The sequence below is a fragment of the Hemiscyllium ocellatum genome, chromosome 43, assembly GCF_020745735.1.
Source record: "Hemiscyllium ocellatum isolate sHemOce1 chromosome 43, sHemOce1.pat.X.cur, whole genome shotgun sequence".
NCBI lineage: Eukaryota > Metazoa > Chordata > Chondrichthyes > Orectolobiformes > Hemiscylliidae > Hemiscyllium > Hemiscyllium ocellatum.
In genome coordinates this window covers 13,255,680-13,275,989 of record NC_083443.1, presented here as the reverse complement: position 1 = coordinate 13,275,989, position 20,310 = coordinate 13,255,680, and the positions used below count along the sequence as shown (strand labels likewise).

Below are 20,310 nucleotides of genomic sequence, written 5' to 3'. Positions count from 1 at the left end.
TGGATGCTGCCTGACCTGCTGCACTTTTCCAGCAACACATTTTCAGCTCTGATCTCCAGCATCTGCAGACCTCACTTTCTCCTCCTAGTTGGTAATAACTTCAGCATAGGGCAGTCACATTCGCAGTGCTTCTACTGGAGACTGTGACTGGTTCCATTTGTAATGGATTCCCTTTGGACACGGGAGTGGACCTTGACTGCCAATTTAGGCAGAAACTGAATGGGGCTCATTCCAATCAACGCCATGGGCGATGGACCAGAACAGGTTCACCAGCAGTAAGTCTTGGAGGGCAGCTACTGTTTCTCTGGGACAATCACCCTCAGGAATCGTGATTAATCCCCTCCATCCCATATCACTGCCCCTACCAATGACCTATTTTCCTGATGATGACCTTCTGACAATGAGGATTAGCCTCATGGTTGAATATCTATCTCCCTTGTGTCTCAATGATTGAAACTAGATGAATAATTGAAAGGACGCTATGTAATTTTATCATTACCTACTTCCTTTTACAGTGTGTAGCTCAATAGCCTACTGGCTTTTCTGGTTACCCATGTGTGGACTGGACAGCTTTTGCACTAAATCTGTTCAGCATTTTGGTCCTTTTACCTTTTAACCATTGTGACACCACTTGTGAACTATGTGAGTTCTTCATTTTGCCCCTTTGTTCTGCAGTGTTTTATACTTGACTGCATTAAATTTCAATTGCCTTTCCTTGGGGGACAATGAAGAAAAATCTATTCATCATCAAGAGACGTTCACCACCCAGGGCACTGTAGAGTGTCTTAAAATGTCTTCTGTCTCTCAGAGTCAGCACTCTGAGTGTGTGACACCAGTGCCATACTGAGGGAGTGCTGAACTGTCAGAGATGCCAATTTGCAGACAAGACCTTAACTTATTCCATTAGGAGAGAGGCCAGCAACTAAGGGGACATGTATTTAAAGTGACTAATAGGAAAATTAACAGGGAGCTGAGAAAAAGCTGTTTTAGCCAGCGGGTTTGGAACTTGCCACCTGAGAAACTACTTGAGATAGAAACCCTCATTGAATCTAAAAGGTCTCTGTATCCGCACCTCAAGTACTGGGTGACATGGTGACTCAGTGGTTAGCACTGCTGCCTCACAGCACCAGGGACCCAGGTTCGATTCTAGCCTCGGGCAACTGTCTGTGTGGAGTTTGCACATTCTCCCCATGTCTACGTGGGTTTCCTCCGGGTGCTTTGGTTTCCTCCCACAGTCCAAAGATATGCAGGTCAGGTGAATTAGCCATGCTAAATTGCCCACAGTGTTAGGTGCATTAGTTAGAGGGAAATGGGTCTGGGAAATGGGAAATTACTCTAAAGACCAAATGCAAGAGAGTGGGATCAGGCTGCTTGGCCAAAGCAGACACGATGGGCTAAGTGGCCTCTTTCACTGCCAGACCCTTTCTACAATTCGCTTACATCATTGTCCTGTCACTTTCTGCTTTGCTTTGTGGGAGATCCTGCTGTGCACAAAGGAGCTATCATGCCCCTTATATTCCAAGAAAGACTACACCTCAAATACGAAGTCATCATTTTGAAAGCACTTGGGGATAACTTGGGGACGCAAAAGGTGCCAGTTCTTCCTTCCTGTTGCCTCCTGAAGTGTAGTCACTTTTGTTACATAGTTATTTGATGTGGGTTAGCACCTATTTAGAATAATAGACAGACAAAGGGGTTGGCAATTTGAAGGGTAGAAGTTTCCTTTATGTTTTACCTGGAAATTTCCCACGACGATGAGGCCTGCAGCACAGATCCAGCAAGTTACCAACGCTGCTGTGTTCAGTAAGGAGTTCTGGTGTCTCTCCATCACCTGAGCGTAACGTAACAAACCCACCAACATCACTGAAACAAAAAGACACGGCCTTACTTCAGCGCTGTCTGTTTATCTGGAACATCTCACATGGTGAAGACAAGGAGGAATGAACCAACAAAAAATGGATCACAGAGGGATCCATCCACTTAATGCTCCTGATTGGTATCTTCACTCACCTCGCAGTACTTTACCAGGAATTCCCTCCAGAAACAAACATTGTGCAGCTTTCCTCAAGAACTCCTCCTAACATAGAAATCAGGAGCAGGCCATTCAGCCCTTTGAGCCATTCTGGAAGATCACAGCTGTTTTCATGGTGACTCAACTCCCCTTTCCTGACTGCCCTCATACACTTTGACTCTCCGTCAACCAGGAACTTTAAAAGTATTCAATGGCTCAAACTCCAACTATTCTCTGGGGAAGAGCTTCACAGGTGAAAGATCCTGAGGGGATCTGACTGGGTGAATGTGGAAAGGATGTTTCCCCTCCTGGGAGAATCTCGGACTAGGGGCCAAAATTTAAAGGTTAGTGGTCACCCATTTAAGACAGAGATTGAAAATCTTTGGAATTCCTCCCTGTCAAATGGCAGCAGATGCAGAATCTTTAAACCTTTTTAAGGCTGTGGGAGATAGATTCTTGGTTACCATGGGGATGAAAGATTATCGGGGATGGGCAGAAACATAGAGTTAAGGTTAAAATCGAATCAGCCAACATCTTATTGAATGATGGAATAGGCTTGAAGGGGTGTGTGGCCTCCTCCTATTCCTCTTTCAGACATTTGTATCTTCCTAACCTTCGAGAAAAAACATCAGCGTTTCAAGTCTGATATGACGCTACTTCAGAACTGAAGAGAACGTGTCATATCAGACTCAAAGTGTTAACTCTCTCTGTCTCTCTCTCTCTCCAGATACTTCCAGATCTGCTGGGTTTCCCCAGCATTTTCTGTTTTTATTTCAGATTTGCAGCATCTGCAGCAATTTGTTTCTATTTGAGGGGCGAATTCCCACAGGCAGTCCTCCTGTCAGCAACAAGTCCTGGAGTCTCCTTGAGGTTCCTTGCCTTTCGACTGTACAACTCCGTAGGGAGCACTCTCACCTGATTCAAAACATGGAGGGATCCAAATTCCAACTCAGGACATGAACACAAAAATCAAAACAGATGCAGCCAGGGCAAAGGTGAAGGCATCCCACACTGTCGGGTGTGCGTTGATTTCCAGATGAGATTAAATCTGCTTTTTAGGAGGCCGCTAGAAACCAAAGGTACTCCTTCAAAGAGAGTTCTGTACAAAGTTCAGTTCATGACCATGTTGCTGTCTGTGTGAGCTGGTTGTGAGCATATTGGCTGCTGAGTTTCCGACATTGCAAATGTGACGGTACTTCAAATGTATTTCACTGGCCTCAACCAGCTTGGAGGGACAGCTAGTAGTGAGAAAGGAGTTAGAATAATGTACGTTGATTACTTATTACTTGATGGATACCCATTCTGACATCTGACTGGCAAATTCTTGCAACGGATTTTATGGACATCATGCAGTGGCTGTGGTGGGTCTTATATGGGTGGGGAACGGTGGGAGCACTGTAGGGGGTGGAGAGCAGTGGGTACAGGAATACTACAGGAGACAGAGAGCAGTGGTTCAGGAACACTGTAGGAGGAGGGGAACAGTGAGTACAGGAAAACTACAGGAGGGGGGAGCAGTGAGTACAGGAACACTACAGGAGGGGGGAGCAGTGAGTACAGGAACACGACAGGAGACGGAGAGCAGTGGTTCGGAAACGCTATAGGAGGTGGGGAGCAACGATTCAGGAACACTGTAGGAAGTGGGGAGCAGTGGGAACTGGAACACTGTAGGAGGTGGGGAGCAATGGGTGTAGGAACACTGTAGGAGATGGAGAGCAGTGGGTACAGGAACACAGTCAGGGGTGGGGTGCATTGGGTACAAGGACACTGTAGAGGGTGGGGAGCAGTAGGTACAGGAACACAGTAGGAGGTGGGGAGCAGTGGGTACAGAAACACTCTAGGGAGTGGGAAGCAGTGAGTAGAGGAACACTGTTTGGGATGGTGTGCAGTGGGTACAGGAACACTGTAGGAGGTGGGAGGCTGTGATACAGGAACACTGTAGGGGTAGGGATGCAGTGGGTACAGGAACACTGGAGGAGGTGGGGAGCAATGGATACAGGAACATCGTGGGAAGTGGGGAGCAGTGGGTACAGGGAGTGTAGGAGTTGGGGAGCAGTGGGAACCGGAACACTGTAGGAGGCGGGGAGCAATGGGTGCAGGAACACTGTAGGGGGTGGGGTGCAATGGGTACAGGAACACTGTTGTAGGTGGGGAGCAGTGGGTTCAGGAACACCGTCGGATGTGGTGTGCAGTTGGTACTAGAGCACTGTAGGAGGCGGGGAGCATTGGGTACAGGAACACTGTAGGAGATGGGGAGCAGGGGGTACAGGAACACAGTCAGGGGGTGGGGTGCATTGGGTACAAGGACACTGTAGGGGATAGGGAGCAGTAGGTGCAAGAACACAGTAGAAGGTGGGGAGCAGTGGGTACAGGAACACTCTAGGGGGTGGGGAGCAGTGGGTAGAGTAACACTGTTTGGGATGGTGTGCAGTGGGTACAGGAACACTGTAGGAGGTGGGAGGCTGTGGGTACAGGAACACTGTAGGGGTAGGGATGCAGTGGGTACAGGAACACTGGAGGAGATGGGGAGCAATGGATACAGGAACATCGTAGGAAGTGGGGAGCAGTGGGTACATGGAGTGTAGGAGTTGGGGAGCAGTGGGTACAGGAACACTATAGGGGGCGGGGAGCAGTGGGAACAGGAATGCTATAGGAGGTGGGGTGCATTGGGTACAAGGACACTGTAGGGGGTGGGGAGCAGTAGGTACAAGAACACAGTAAGAGGTGGGGAGCAGTGGGTACAGGAACACTGTAGGAAGTGTGAAGCAGTGGGTAGAGGACCGCTGTAGCAGATGAGCAGCAGTGGGTACAGGAACACTGTAGGGGGTGGAGAGCAGTTGATACAGGAACACTGTAGAGGTGGGGAGCAGTTGGTACAGGAACACTGTAGGGGGTGAGGAGCAGTGGGTACAGGAACACTGCAGGACCTGGGGAGCAGTGGGAGCACTGTCGGGAGGTGGGCAGCAGTGGGAACTGGAGGAAAGTACAGTCATAGGAATGTGATCAATATAAATGGAGGTACAGTCAGGTAGATTTTCTCAACAATGTGCATGCCTTTTGTTTAAATTTTCAAATGTTTGCCACCCTCATACAGTCAGGGGCAAGAACAGGTACATTCTCACTCCTAAATTAAATCATGTTTGACTCATTTATAGAGAGCCGAAAATGTCAGGAAATATTCCATGACCACTCACTGAAGGAAACAGAAGGTGGAGGGGGCAATGGCCTAGTGGGATTATTAGTAGCCTCTTACTTCAGAGACTGTGGTACTGTTCTGGGGGTCCAGGTCCGGTGAAATGTGACATTCATTCTGGAATTAAGAGTCTAACAACGACCATGAAACGCTTGTGAATAGGCCCTTTAGGAAAGGAAACCTGGTGTCTTCACCTGGTCTGGCCTACATGTGACTCCAGACCCACAGAAATGTGGTTGACTTCTAACTGCCTTCAGGGTGCTTAGGGATGGGCAATAAGTACTGGCTTAGCCAGTCATGTCCACTTCCCATGAATGAATTTTTAAAATGTCACAGTGCCAAACAGAAGTTAAGGTAAACTAACCAAATGCTTTGCCAAATAAGAATCTAGAATTTGTAGAGCACCTTTGGCAACCTCAAGATGATCCAAAGTATCTCACAGACAAATAAGATCTGTCTTAATTGCAGTCATTATTGAGACAACAGCAATGAGCATGAACAAATTGTATCTATCTAGATAATTAGTGACATTCACCCTTGGGGTCCCAAAACCAGCAAAAAACTTATGCATCAGCAGTTTGTAAAGCAACAGCAAATTCCCTTGAGGAAATCCAGCTGGTTTGTCAGCTGTGACCTTTTGCTTCAGAAATTGTGCTGCTCCGAAACGGCCTCTGTTCTCTTAATGGCATCTTCTAAAATGGAGCTGCATCAATGACTCATAGACCATCCGATTAATAAATCCGGTCCTTACTGGAAGTGGATCACCAACATCTGGCAAAATCTTTCCAGTTCTGTCAGACATGGAGATCCTGTTGGAGATATACAGAGATATACAGCAACATCCGAAGAATGTAAGAGACTAAATATTAGTCTGGTCCACTTCCTGGTAGCTCATTGCTAAAAATGTGCCTTCAGTCCAATTCTACACTCTTTCACATTCTTCCTCTGTTCTCTCTTTTCCCTGAGTTCCAGCTGAACTCCACTCCATTTTATTCACTCCCTTCTTATCTCTATTATAACATTTGCAAAAGTAATTCTCCTTTCTGAAAGCACATCACTGGCTGTAAAGAATGTGAATAGAACTGTATAATTGCATTTTTCTCATTTCCTGTCTTCTGTATTATTCTATAGCAATAACCTTTTCTCTTGAGTTCGTTCATGGAAATTGGGCTTCCCTAGTAAAGCCAATACCTTTTGTCAATCTCTACTTCAGAAGGTGGTAATGAGCTACTTTCTTGAATACAACTGAGTGGCTTGCCAGGCCACTTCAGAGGACATTTCGGAGTCCACCACATATAGGGCAGACCAGAATACGTAGCAAATTTCCTTCTCTATAGGAAACTAATTGTACCATATTGGTCTTTATGACAATCCAGTAGTTTCTTTGGTTACCATTATTGATAGCATTGAGGGTTCCAGAAACCACACGTAGACCTCAAGAAGGAACCTGCTACTGTTATATAATGGAAAGATTACTTTTACTGAATTTCACTCCATTCTTCTGTCTCTAGACCCTTTTTGGTTTGTGAAAGTAGACAACGGCTCGATATTTTGCGAGGTGTATCCATTATGATTCCCATGATCTCTTTCTTGATTGCCTAGATCAATATTGTTCCATTTATCCTGCACTTCCTTTGAAATTCCATATTCCTAAATACATGATACAAACATTTAGAATCATAGATTCTCTACAGTGTGGAAGCAGGCCATTCAGCTCATCGAGTCCACACTGACTCTCCAAAGAGCATCCCACCCAAACCCACCCCATTCCCTGTAACCTTACATTTCTCATGGCCAATCCATCTAACCTGCACATCTTTGGACTGTGGGAGGAAACCAAAACAACTAGAGGAAACCCACATAGACATGGTGAGAATGTAAAACTCCAAACAGACAGCCGCCCAAGGGTGGAACTGAACCTGTGAGGCAGCAGTGCTAAATACCGAGCTGCCATGCCACCCTTTTTGTCTTCTTTGAATTACCGTAACCATGAGTACTAGGAAATATTTGCTCAAAGATTTATGCCTGATCAACATTTTTCTAATATTCTAACACCTGGACTGTAGGCAGCCCAATTATCCAAGGTCTCAAAGCCTTTGAAATGTGGATGGACAGAATTTTAGCATCAAGAACTGGAAATTGAACCATTTTATCTGAAAAAATGCAACAATATGCACTGCTTGAAGGTACAGTAAATGGGAAAACAAAATGAGGTAAACATAGTTTCCTGACAAGCAACATCAAGGAATGCACACAAACAGTGAGGCAGTGAGGATAGTGGTGCACCATTCCATCCATCCTTCAGTGACAGGAAGGAGTCTGGAAAAAGACCTCTCATCAAATAATTGTCTCACTGTCCTTGTTCAAACAAGCCAGTTGGGTATTGTCATTGCTTCTCACATTAATCATGAGATGTGTATGTAGCCATAGTTTTCTAGATATGAAAGATATCAAGGGATATTGGAATGATACAGAAAAATGGTATTGAGGTAAAAGAAAATCAGACATAATGTAGATGAATGACAGAACAAGTTTGATGGGCCAAATTGCGTATTGTTCCTATTCTCTCTATTTCTGTGAGATTTTAAAAAAAAACGCTTTTCTCTGTTTCAGTTCCTTCAAAGCCAGACTCCATATGCTGCTGGGGGAGATGTGGAGGTGGGGGGTTGGAAATGAGACAAAACTTGGTGGGGGGGGAGGGGCGAACCAACAGGGTGCATGTTATGTTCAGTCTGCCCAGGTCTCCTGACCTCTGCCCTCTCCTGATTGTGTGATTGCAGCTGACTTCTGTTGGCAGTATCTGTCCCAAGATTGAACAGAAGAAAGTTTTTGGAGACTGCCTCCTTGGGTGCATGGCCTTACTCAACATGAGAAGAAAGGTTCACCAGGTTTAGCATGGAGTTCAACACCTCAGAATTTTGCAACTCATAATCTTACAAGAAATAAAATAGGGAACCAGAAGATTGGTTGCGTTTATGACTTGAGATGTCCTGCTATCTCCTTCTCCAATTTGCACTCCTACTGAGACAGAGACCTCCTCAGGCGCTCACAAACCTCAAACTAATGGATGATATCTGTTAGTAGATTCAAACTAGGGTTAGAATCATAAAATCTCTACAGTGTGGAAACAGGCTATTCGGCCTATCGGGTCCAACCTGATCCTCCAAAGAGCATCCCACCAAGATCCAGCCTTTACACTATCCTTGTAACCCTACAGTCCCACAGCTAATCTACCCAGCCTGCACATCCCTGGACACTATGGGCAATTCAGCACAGCCAATCCATCTACCTACACGTCTGTGGACTGGGGGAGGGAGCTGCAGCAGCTGGAGGAAACCCATGGAGAGAATGTGCAAACTCCACACAGACAGTTGCCCAAGGGTGGAATTGAACCCAGGTCCCTGGTGCTGAGGAAACAGTGCTAACCATCGTGCCACCCAGCAGTTGTTCAAATAAAAACTACGAGACATTAGTTTTCCTTATGTCAAGAGTTTATTGACTATCCAAGTCTGGCTGCTGTATCCCTAGTCATAGCTACTCCCTTTATACATACCTAGACATCAATTAATTAACAGCTGTAACTTGTCTCCTTTCTGTCCCGAATTGCATCTCCTTTCATTCATTCATGGTATGTGGGCATTGCTGGCTGGACAAACACTTATTACTGATCTCTAACCTGCGTTGAGAAGATGGTGGTAAACTGGCTTCTTGAACCACTGCAGTCCATTTGCTGTAGGTTGACCCACAGTGCTGTTAGGGAGGGAGTTCCAGGATTTTGACCCAGCAACACTTGAGCAGTGACAATATATTTCCAAGTCAAGATGGTGAGAGACTTGGAGGAAAACTCGCTTTTATTAACAGTCTCAATGGATATCTGTGAAAGTGGAACAAGAGGTGAGGCTGTGGCAGAGGATGTTATGGTCATCTTATTTAAAGGAAAATATACTAAAAGAAGGAAGGTCTGGAGATACTGTGCATAGTGTCCCTGCCTCTCCTGAGCCAGAGATTCTAGGTTCGAATCCTATTCCACTCCATGATAACCAAGGAATGTATGTTCATAACACAGTCACGTCAAGCAGGCTGAATAGCATCCTGCAAATCTTTCTAACACACCCATAAAAGGTATGGGAAAGAACAGAAGAGATTCCTGATAGCCATGTTGTGACCTAGAGATATTATTGCTAACTATTTATCCAGACACCTAGAGAATATTTTGGAGACCTTGGTATGAATTCTGCGATTGCAGATGGTGAAATTTAAACTCAATACATATCTGGACTTAGTCTGATGATGACCATGAAACCATTGCCAATTCTCAGGACAAATCTATCTGGCTTACTAATGCCATTTAGGGAAGGAAACTGCTATTCTTGCCTGGTCTGGCCTACACGTGACTCCAGACCCATAGGCTCTTAACAATTAGGTACGGCATTAAATGCTTGCCCAGCTAGCAACACCCACATCCCGTTAATGAATAAAACAGAGATCCTGTGGATCAGACTAGTGCCAACAGCACACAGTTCAATTCTCGTTCTGGCTGCGGTAGGTTTGCAATTTACTTTCTGTGGTGAAGATTGTGGTGCTGTGGGTTGGACTTGCCTTTAAGCAGAGAACTCCAGAAGAAGGAAGATAGTGAAGCAGTGGGGAGCAAATTAGGAGTCTTACTGAGGCAGTTAATGTACAAAGCAATTACTGCATTACATTACCAGATTAATCATTACATTCAAAGGTTAATAATTAACAATGGATAAAGTGTTACATTGAGGAATTAGTGAGATGTGATACACCAGGGAGCATTACACTAAAGGATTAATGATGAGAAAAAGGCTATAGCACTGTGGGGGTTACTGACATGCACTGAGAAGTGTTACACCAAGAGTTACTGAAACATGACAAATGACCTGCATTCAAATAGCGTCATATCCCACCCTCAGGACACCCCAAAGCCAGTTAAGGAGACTGGGATGGCATGATTGCTCAGTGGTTAGCACTGCTGCCTCACAGCACCAGGGACCTGGGTTCAATTCCTGCATTGGGTGACGGTTTGTGTGGAGTTCGCACATTCTCCCCGTATCTGTGTGGGTTTCCTCCGGGTGCTCCGGTTTCCTCCCACAATCCAAAGATAGGCTGGTCAGGTGAATTGGCCACACTAAATTGCCCATAGTGTTAGGTGCGTTAGTCAGGGGTAAATGTCGGGTAATGGGTCTGGGTTGTTGTGGACTTGTTGGGCCGAAAGGCCTGCTTACATTCTGTAGAACATCTAATCTAAAAAAAAGATGTTGTAATCTCTGTGGATTACCACTTTGATATGTTCAAGATTCTATTGTGCTTAACCAATGGTCATCCCAATGATCCCTTGAGCAATGTTGTCAACAGCTCCTTGTTCCTGTTGAGGGAACTCATGGCTGCAAGGTCAGAGGTAGGTGCCATACAAAGGATGGCTCAAAAAGTCCTCAAAGGCCATACAGGAGAAAGACTGTGTATCTCTTACCAGCTGTGAATGAAGTAGGTTGTAACAGAAAGCTGCTCCCAGCCATGAGGGCTCAACACCACCAAACTCCGACTTCCAAACCATCAAGATTATTGGACAATGCCAATATCACCAAGGCCGCCTTGTTATGTGCTGGTTTCTGCATGGGTCCAATGTCTGAATCCTTTGGTTGGTTATGGGGTCAGGTCTGTGAACCTGGAGTTCCTGGTCAAGATCGAGCACCTGGACAAGAGATGTGAAGGCCAATCATCAGCTGTGTTGGGACAGGGGTGTCTTTAGGCAGCAGCATCTGTGACTGAGTAGATCTCTTCTACTCACTTTAAATGGGAAGGACGCTAGAAAAATAAAGGCCCAGTGCCACGTTCTCCTGGTTGAGGAACCATTCTTTGCAAGATCACGGGCAGAAAAGGGAAGTTTTTAATTTCACAACTTGGAATGTTAGAAGACTCATCTCAAGAGTGAGCACCCATGAAGAACTCTAGATACATTGTGTGAGATTTTGAAATTCCAAATTGACATCCCCACCCTCAATAAGACCTGCCTTCCTGAGAAGGAGCAGTGAAGGAGCAAATTGCGGGATGCAGGTCCCACTGGAAAGGCAGGAGTGACAGCAATCCTCATATCTGCACAGTTGGCTTTGCAATCAGGACTAGGTCCTTGTGTGCATTGTCAAAACTCCCCAATTATAAAAATGAAAGACTGATGACACTTCACCTCCATCTGAGCTGTAACCATGAGGCCACCATCGTCAGTGCTTATGCCAAGACACTCGAATCCCATGAAGACATGAAGGAAACATTCTATTCTAACTTTGAGGAAGTCCTCACTGCCAACTCAAAAGATGGCAAGGTCATTCATTTGGGGGAATGTAACATCAGGCTGCTACCATTGGGAAATAGGGGTGGGAAAGGCTGCAAATGGTGTCATCCGGCTGACAAAGGCCGCTCAGCCTGGCCTCATTATCACAATCAGCCTCTTCCTCCAAAAGGACCAATACAAAACCACATTTAGAGTGTAGGTTTGCTCGCTGAGCTGTAGGTTTGATATCCAAACGTTTAATTACCTGGCTAGGTAACATCATCAGTGGTGACCTCCACGTGAGGTGAAGCCGTTGTCTCCTGCTTTCTGTTTATATCTTTCTCCTGGATGGGGTTCCTGGGGTTTGTGGTGATGTCATTTCCTGTTCATTTTCTGAGGGGTTGATAGATGGCATCTAGATCTATGTGTTTGTTTATGGCATTGTGGTTGGAGTGCCAGGCCTCTAGGAATTCTCTGGCATGTCTTTGCTTAGCCTGTCCCAGGATAGATGTGTTGTCCCAGTCGAAATGGTGGGGTTTTTTTCATCCGTGTGTAAGACTACGAGGGAGAGGGGGTCGTGTCTTTTTGCGGCTAGCCACTATTTCGCACACAACGCCATAAACAAACACATAGATCTAGATGTCATCTATCAACCCCTCAGAAAACAATCAGGAAATGACATCACCACAAACCCCAGGAACCCCATCCAGGAGAAAGACATAAATAGAAAGCAGGAGACAACAACTTCGCTTCACTTGGAGGTCACCACCTACATCCTAAACTTCAACCTGAGCTACAAACCTTGCACAAAACCACATTCTAGATCAAAGAACTGACACCTCCTGCGTTACGTCATTGTTCAGGTCAAAGTGAGCACTGTATCGCTTGGTCTGTATGAAGGACTGGTGCCTGATGGACAGATCAGTGATTGATTCAGTCAGTAATGTACACCCACTGAGCATCAAAACATCACAAAGACTAAAGGTGGAAGAGGTGAACTGCAATGTCTCAGTCCTAAAGCGGCCCAACTGAAGCCAGGAATTCCAAATTCAGCTCATGACCGATCTGGAAAATCTTCCCTTGTTTAACTCAACTCTAGAATTCTAGTGCACTCAAAATAAAGTTGGCTGTATGAGATTCCATTGGTTTGAGCGAGATCATCACCAGGATTAGTTCGACAAAACTGCTATTGAATTGTATGACCTCCTGGAACAGAGCCTTCACTGCCTAGCAGAACAAATCAAGGATGCAGATCAAAAAGGCAGCAATCTAACAGCTCCAGGCCTTTGCCCAATGGCAAATCCGGTAGATAAAAGGTATGAGATGGGAAGAGAAAGCCTGAGAGATCCAGCAACATGCTGGCCATCAGGACACAAGGCTTTCCCGAAGCCACCAGGCCCACTTATGAACTGATATTAAATGGATACGATCGTCTTGCTCACAGGATGGTGCTTCTCTTCTTCAAGATCCAAGGATACTCCAAAGAACATTTTCAGCAACTCAACAGTGAATCCACAGCAGCTGCTGACACTCTCCAGGTTATCCCTCCGGGCCCTGCGGTGGAACATGGCAATCAAATTTTCCACATTGAACATTGAACTCCCATAAATAGCAATGAGATGAAAAACCAGGTCCTGTGGGTGCTGGCAGATGAATAAATAGAATGGCCTTACTCTTCTTTAAAGAGGTGTCACTCATCTGAGAGAACAGTTTAGTATCTCATCAAAAGTTCATCCCAAATATTACTAACTCCTGATAATGACTGCACAACAGAGAGTTAAATACATAATAAATATTACTATAAGAGATAGTGATACATGATTAACGCAGTGTTACACCAAAGGGTTAACTATGTGCAATGATATACCTCTTTAGCTTTGTTACTGAGTTTTATTTGCACCACATGATATTATTGGAACAGCAGCCAAGAATTGCACAAAGTTTGATATTAATCTGAGAACAATAAAAGGTTATTCATAAATCAGAACTGATATGATGCATTAAAACAGGCTTGTGTCAGATTTACTTATATGGGGAAAGAATTAGAGTTCAGCAGAAAGGCATAATTGTACAAGCACACACTCCCAATAATTTGGAGTCCCGCTCTCATAAAACTGGCTCTATGCTGTCAAACCTCAGGTTACTTTCAAATGTCCAAAATTCATATTGTGTGCAATTTTTTGCCTCCATGGCTAGTCTACCATTGACCAATATCTGGGATAATACAACTCAGGGTGAACAAGGAAGCCTTGATAATAATACCAGATGTCCTTGATTTCTCAGACTTGGTAGATTACCGTCACACTGGTATACCTGCGTAGTTCAGGGCAAACCACGAACTCATTGCAAAAACACAAGTGAGCAGCCTGTCAAGTTAACATATCAATAATATTAGTTGAGTCACAGAATTGTGTTCAATAATGACTTGAGTTTGCATTGTGCTACAGAGAGTAACAGTTTGGGGAATTATCAGAGAGCATCATAATTACAGATCACACAGAACACAGAAGAGTTATATCGTGTGGCAACATTTGGTCTGGCAAAAAAAGTCAAATTTTCCAAACACTTGCTGAGGAGTTTTGGTTGATTCTGGAGAGTGTGGATAGGAAAATGCAGTAAGCAGCTGATCTAACAATTATTTTTATCATCATTTGGAAAGCTGGCCATTCTGATGTGCAGGTGCGCTCAACTGGAACAAACCAGTCTTTAAACAGCAGCCCAGCCATCACTCATACAGAGGAGACAATGGTGTCGTGGGGACATGGGTTCACAAGGTAGGTGGTAGAATTCAAATTCAGTTCATAGATCTGGAATATAGTGCCAGTCTCAGTGTCCACAAAAGCTCCATCTGATTCACTAATGAACTTTCGGGAACAAAATCAGTCTGGCCCTACATGTGAGTCCAGGCCCATAGCGAGGTAGTTGACTCTCAACAGCCTTTTGAAATGGGTAACTGTGACCCTCAGTTTAAGGATGATTAGGGATGGGAAACAAATGCTGATCTTTCCAGTGAGGCTGACGCACTAAAAAAAAAGAGTAAAGAGACACATGTCTAACACTTCCCACTGGTGCAGTGCACACTACCTTGTGTGACCAGCATGGACTTTTTTGGACTGAATGGTCTGCACTGGTGCTGTTAATATTATTCATTACTTTTTAAAAATTCATTCATGCGATCAGGGCATCACTGGCTGAGCCAGCATCTACTGCCCATCTCTAATTACCCAGAGGGCAGTTAAGAGTCAACCACATTGCTTTAGGTCTGGAGTCACATGTGGGCCAGACCAGGTGGGGAATGGCAGTTTCCTTTTGTAAAGGACATTAGTGAACCAAATGGGTTTTTCCAACAATTGACAAAGGTTTCATGGTCACTGTTAGACTCTTACTTCCAGATTTTTATTGAATTCATATTTCACCATCTGCCACAGTAGGATCCGAACACAGATCCCCAGAATGTTACCTGGGTCTCTGGATTAACAGTCCAGTAGGCCATCACCTCCTCTGCTGACTCTTCAGCAACAAGCCTGAAGGTCAAATCTTTCTCAGAGAACAATCTGATATCTCGCTTTCGTGATCTGCAGTTACAATATTTCACCAATAGGAGTGAACCAGCAATGTCTTATTAATGTCTTCCTCCATCTCCTACCCTGTAGCAAAGACCAGGTCAGCAGAGTTCAAGCGAGCAGCAAAGGGCAAATTTTCTTTCCTTTTGTTGCAGACAGCCGCCATCTTGAAATGTGGTGGGCCTACACAGGAAGGCCTTGTTACACACCATTATCTGAGAGGCAGTGCATGGTATTGAACACACGGTAATCATAGAGTCCCTACATTGCAGATAGAGGCTGTTTGGCCAATCAAGTCTGCACTGACCCTCCTAAGAACATCCCAACCAGGCCCGCTCTGCCCCTTTAATCCCGTATTTACCATGGTTAGCCCACTTATCCTACACATCCCCGGAGATTAAGGGGTGGTTTAGCCAATTTATAGTGGAGGGAAGGTCACCATTGAAGGAGCTGAAAGTGGTTTGGCCTTGGACACTGAGGAAATCCAATGGAAATGTCCTGGGGAAAGGTATTGGGATGGTTCCAAATAATGGAAGAGCTTCCTGACTCCCATTTTGACTTTGATTTTAATTTTAATAGGGTACCTTAATGCCACACTCAGTCAAGTGTCGCAAAGTGTGGTGCTGGAAAAGCATTGCAGGTCAGGCAGCATCGAAGGTGCAGGAGACTCGACGTTTCGGACATAAGCCCTTCATCAGTCAAGTGTCCTGAGTATTTCACCATCACCCTGCCACAAGAGATCCTCAACTCTATTTAACAAATCTAGTCTCCCTCATTCTTGGCCTCAGTAACATTCCAGCTTTTAACATGAAAGACCACAGAACATACCAGAAAAGATGGACAAGTTCCCACATGCATAGACCCTGGGCCAATTCCTAATATTACATTTCCCAAGGCAAACACTTTTTAAATGAACAATTTACCTGATGTGACATTTTGTTTAATTCCTTCCTTATGAATGTTGCTAACTTGTGCACAGCCTGCATGAAAGCTCCAGGTTGCTGTAAACTCACATTGCTGTGTCTAAACTGGGCAGCTTTGTGTATAAATGGGAATGTTATGATCTGCACAGCAGAGCTTTGAATTTTTAGCATGTCCTTTCAGAGGATGTGGGCATCCTTTGGCTGGGCAAGCATTTATTATTCAGCCCTAGTTGCCTTTGCAAAGGTGGTGATGAGCTGCCTTCTTGAACCGCTGCAGTCCATGTGGTGTAGATAAACCCCCAATGCCCTCAGGGAGGATGTGTGTGTGTGTGTGTGTGTGTGTGTGTGTGTGTGTGTGTGTGAGAGAGAGAGAGAACGTATATATGGTGGTGTTCCCATGTATCTGCGGCCGTTGTCCTCCTGGGTGTTATAGGTTATGGGTTTGGAAGATGATGTCAAAGAAATTTTGGTGTACTGTTGTTTTGCATCTCATCGATGGTATACACTGCAATCTCCAAATGCCAGTAATGAAGGAAGTGAGTAGTAAAGGTGATGGATGAAATGCCAAACAAATGGGCTTCTTTGCCCTGGATGGTGTCAACCTAAAATGTTGTTGGAGTTGCACTCATCCACTAAGTGGAAAACATTCCATCACAATCCTAGCTTTAGCTGTGCAGAAAGTAGACAGGCCATTGGCAAACAGGCTGAAAGTTACTTGCTGCAGATGATGAGCTCAGGTTTACTGGAAAGCAGGAGGCATATAAAAAGGTCATGTGATCAACAATACCATTCAGCACATCTCCTCCACTTCCCACACCTCCATCCTTGAACCCCACCTCTCCAACCACACAAGGATAAAACCCCCCTGGTCCTCACCTTCCACCCCACCAATCTCTGGATATAATGCATCATCCTCTGCCATTTCCGGCACCTTCAGTCAGACCCCACCACCAGATATATAGTTCCCTCCCCACCCCTTTCAGCACTCTGTAGAGACCATTCCCATCACAACTCCCTCGTTAGGTCCATGCCCCCCACCAACCCACCCTACATTCCCATTACCTTCCCTTGCCACCGCAAGAGGTGCAAAACCTGTGCCCACACCTTCCTCCTCACCTTCATCCAAGGCCCCAAAGGATCCTTTCCCATCTGGCAGAGATTTTCCTGCATAACTAAACACCTCATCTACTGTGTCCGTTGCTCTCGATGTGGTCTCCTCTACATTGGGAAGACAGAACACCAATTTGTGGAATGTTTCAGGGAATATCTCCGGGACACATGCACCAAACAACCCCACTGCCCTGTTGCTGGACATTTCAAAACCTCCTCCCATTCCGCCAAGAACATCCAAGTGCTAGGCCTCCTCCACCGCCAAATCCTAGCCACCCGACACCAGGATGAAGAATGTCTCAGCTTCCACCTTGGGACCCTTCACTACACAGAATCAATGTCGATTTCACCAATTTCCTCATCTCCCCTCCCCTTGCCTTATCTCAGATCCAGCCCTCCAGCTCAGCACCGCCCTCTTGAACTGTCCCAACTGTCCACCTCCCTTCCCACCTATCTACTCCACTCTCCGTTCTGACCTATCACCATCACCCTCTACCTTCATCTACCTGTCGCATTCCCAGGTGCCTTCACCACAGCCTCACCCCACTCACATTTAACTCTCAGCCCCTTTGCACACCCCCCACATTCCTGATGAAGAGCTTATGCTCGAAACATTAACTCTCCTGCTCCTTGGATGCAGCCTGACTGGCTGTGCTTTTCCAGCACCACACATTTTGACTCTGAGCTCCAGCATCTGCAATCCTCACATGCTCCGCTTGGAATAGTGAAGCCTGGTGTTAACAGAAATGAAGGCTGCGGAGACAGGGACAGAGTCAGGTGATACCATGGAGGTGCAAGTAAGTAGTCTTAGAGATGGAAGGGAAGTGTGCTTAGAAGCAGAGCCTGGGATCAAATAAGACATTGGGTTTGTGCAGAGTCTGGTTCAAATCTTCGAGGTCTGCAGATGCTGGAGTATCAGAGCCGAAAATGTGTTGCTGGTTAAAGCACAGCAGGTCAGGCAGCATCCAAGGAACAGGAAATTCGACGTTTCGGAGGGCTCTGGCCCGAAACGTCGAATTTCCTGTTCCTTGGATGCTGCCTGACCTGCTGTGCTTTAACCAGCAACACATTTTCAGCTCAGAGTCTGGTTCAGCCTGAGGTAGGGACCAGACAGAGGGGATGGAACCAGTGACTGAGGAACAGAGTTTGTGGCAGGCACGACTGTCTTTGGTTTTCCCAATACTCAGTTACAGCCAACAAAGCAAAGCTCTTGCTGCCAGAGGAAGTGGTGAAGGCTAGCACAACTGCAACATTTAAAAGACATCTGGTGGGTATATGAATAGGAAGGGTTTATAGGGGTATGGGCCGAGTGCTGGCAAATGGGACTAGATTAGGTTATCTGGGCGACATGGACAGGTTGGACTGAAGCGTCTCTTTCTATGCTGTACATTTTTACGACTCTATGACCATGTGGGTGGCACAGCGGTTAGCACTGCTGCCTCACAGCGCCAGAGACCCGGGTTCAATTCCCGCCTCAGGCGACTGACTGTGTGGAGTTTGCACGTTCTCCCTGTGTCTGCGTTTGTCCTCCGGGTGCTCTGGTTTCCTCCCACAGTCCAAAGATGTGCGCGTCAGGTGAATTGGCCATGCTAAATTGTCCGTAGTAAGGGGTAAATGTAGGGGTATGGGTGGGTTGTGCTTCGGCGGGTCGGTGTGGACTTGTAGGGCCGAAGGGCCTGTTTCCACACTGTAAGTAATCTAATGATTCTTTCGGAAAGATTGGAGTCTGGTTTCGGGAACCATGGTGGTGTGTTGGCAATGGGCACTGCAGCATAGTGCTTCTCTGACCTAACTAACGATCCAGAGACGTAAGTTCAAATCCCACTGGAACAGATGAGGAATTTAAAAATAAATTAAAATCTAGGGGAAAAAGAAACCTTGTCTCAGTAATTAAGGCCACAAAATGTGCATCTACTGTCATTAAAAACCCATCCAGTTCATTATTGTTCTGTAGGGAAGGAAATCTGCTGTCCTTACCTTGCATAGTTAACATGGGACTCCAGCCCAACAGCAATGTGGTTACTGGTAAACTCCACCAAAATGACCCAGTCAGTCAGCCAATGAAAGAAGATGGTTCACTAACATTACCTTCAGGGTAATTAGGGAAAGGTAATTAACGCTGGTCTTGCCTTTGATGCCCACATCCTATGAATAAATAAAACATTTGCACAGCAGCAATACATTTCACAAGCTATCGGCTTTGCTTTGGGCTTTTCTTGAAGCCAAAAGGAAACAGTAAATTGTGGCCAATTTTCAAAATGAAACCAGTTCAGACTGGCTTGAAATATTTTCATTCTCTGGACAAGTGCTTTTTTGCACTGTTTTAATTGTTTGGTGTGTTTAATCAGCTCAAATTCTAATAGCTGTTTGTGTATTGCTACTGCACCATCACCCTAACTCCAGCAGTGCAGTGCGCAAGCGGTTCTTCCGCTAAAACCTGATGAAGATAATTGACATACCACAGCCCAGTCAGGACACGATGACCTCTCAGAGTTGCCTGTTCAGCTAACATTTTGATCCAATAATGTAGCAGGAAAAGAAACTTGTTCCAGTGGTTTATCACCAGCAATTTAAAACAAAATTCACGCACCCCTCCTGAATTTTCCTGTCGTATATTGTGGATGGCATAATTTCAGGGGAGGTGTTGGCCTAATGGTATTATGCTGTACTGTTAATCCAGAGACCGAAGTAATGTTCTGGGGACCCAGATTCAAATCCCACCACGGCCCACGAATCTGGAATTAAGGATCTCATAATGACCATGAATTCAATGTTGATTGTCGGAAAAACCCATCTGGTGCAGTAATGTGCTTTAGGGAAGGAAACTGCCTGCATGTGACTCCAGACCCATAGCAATGTGGTTGATTTTTAATTGTCCTCTGGGCAATTAGGGATGTCCACATCCCATGGGTGAATATGTGGCTCTTGCCGAGTGAAGTCGTTTAATTGCTTCCATGAAGGGCCCCAATTCCTTACAAATATTTGGTACCCCATCCTGATAGCTATTCTTCGGATGTGAGAGTGGGAACAGACAAGTTTCAATCACCCTCCCCCTACCCCAGGATAGTTCTCCAACAATTCCGTAAGGTCTCACAATTGCCCAGTCCTAACTCAATTTATTTGCTTCAACGGGCAGCACCGTGGCTCAGTGTGGCACTGTGCCACACAGCACCAGGGACCCAGGCTTGATTCCAGCCTTGGCGAATGTCTGTGTGGAGTTTGCA

The 20,310-nt window shown here is 45.5% G+C and overlaps 1 protein-coding gene across 4 annotated transcripts in view; it reads right to left on the bottom strand.

Moving 5' to 3' along the window:
* The window catches only part of LOC132834926 (transmembrane protein 150A-like), a 108,132-nt gene that overhangs the window by 23,281 nt on the left and 64,541 nt on the right, over positions 1 to 20,310 (bottom strand). For all 4 annotated transcript variants that reach the window (XM_060854077.1, XM_060854076.1, XM_060854078.1 and 1 more), the window contains one exon: positions 1,736 to 1,863. In XM_060854077.1, coding sequence (XP_060710060.1) covers positions 1,736 to 1,863 — 128 coding nt within the window. The remainder of the gene's footprint in view (positions 1 to 1,735; positions 1,864 to 20,310) is intronic.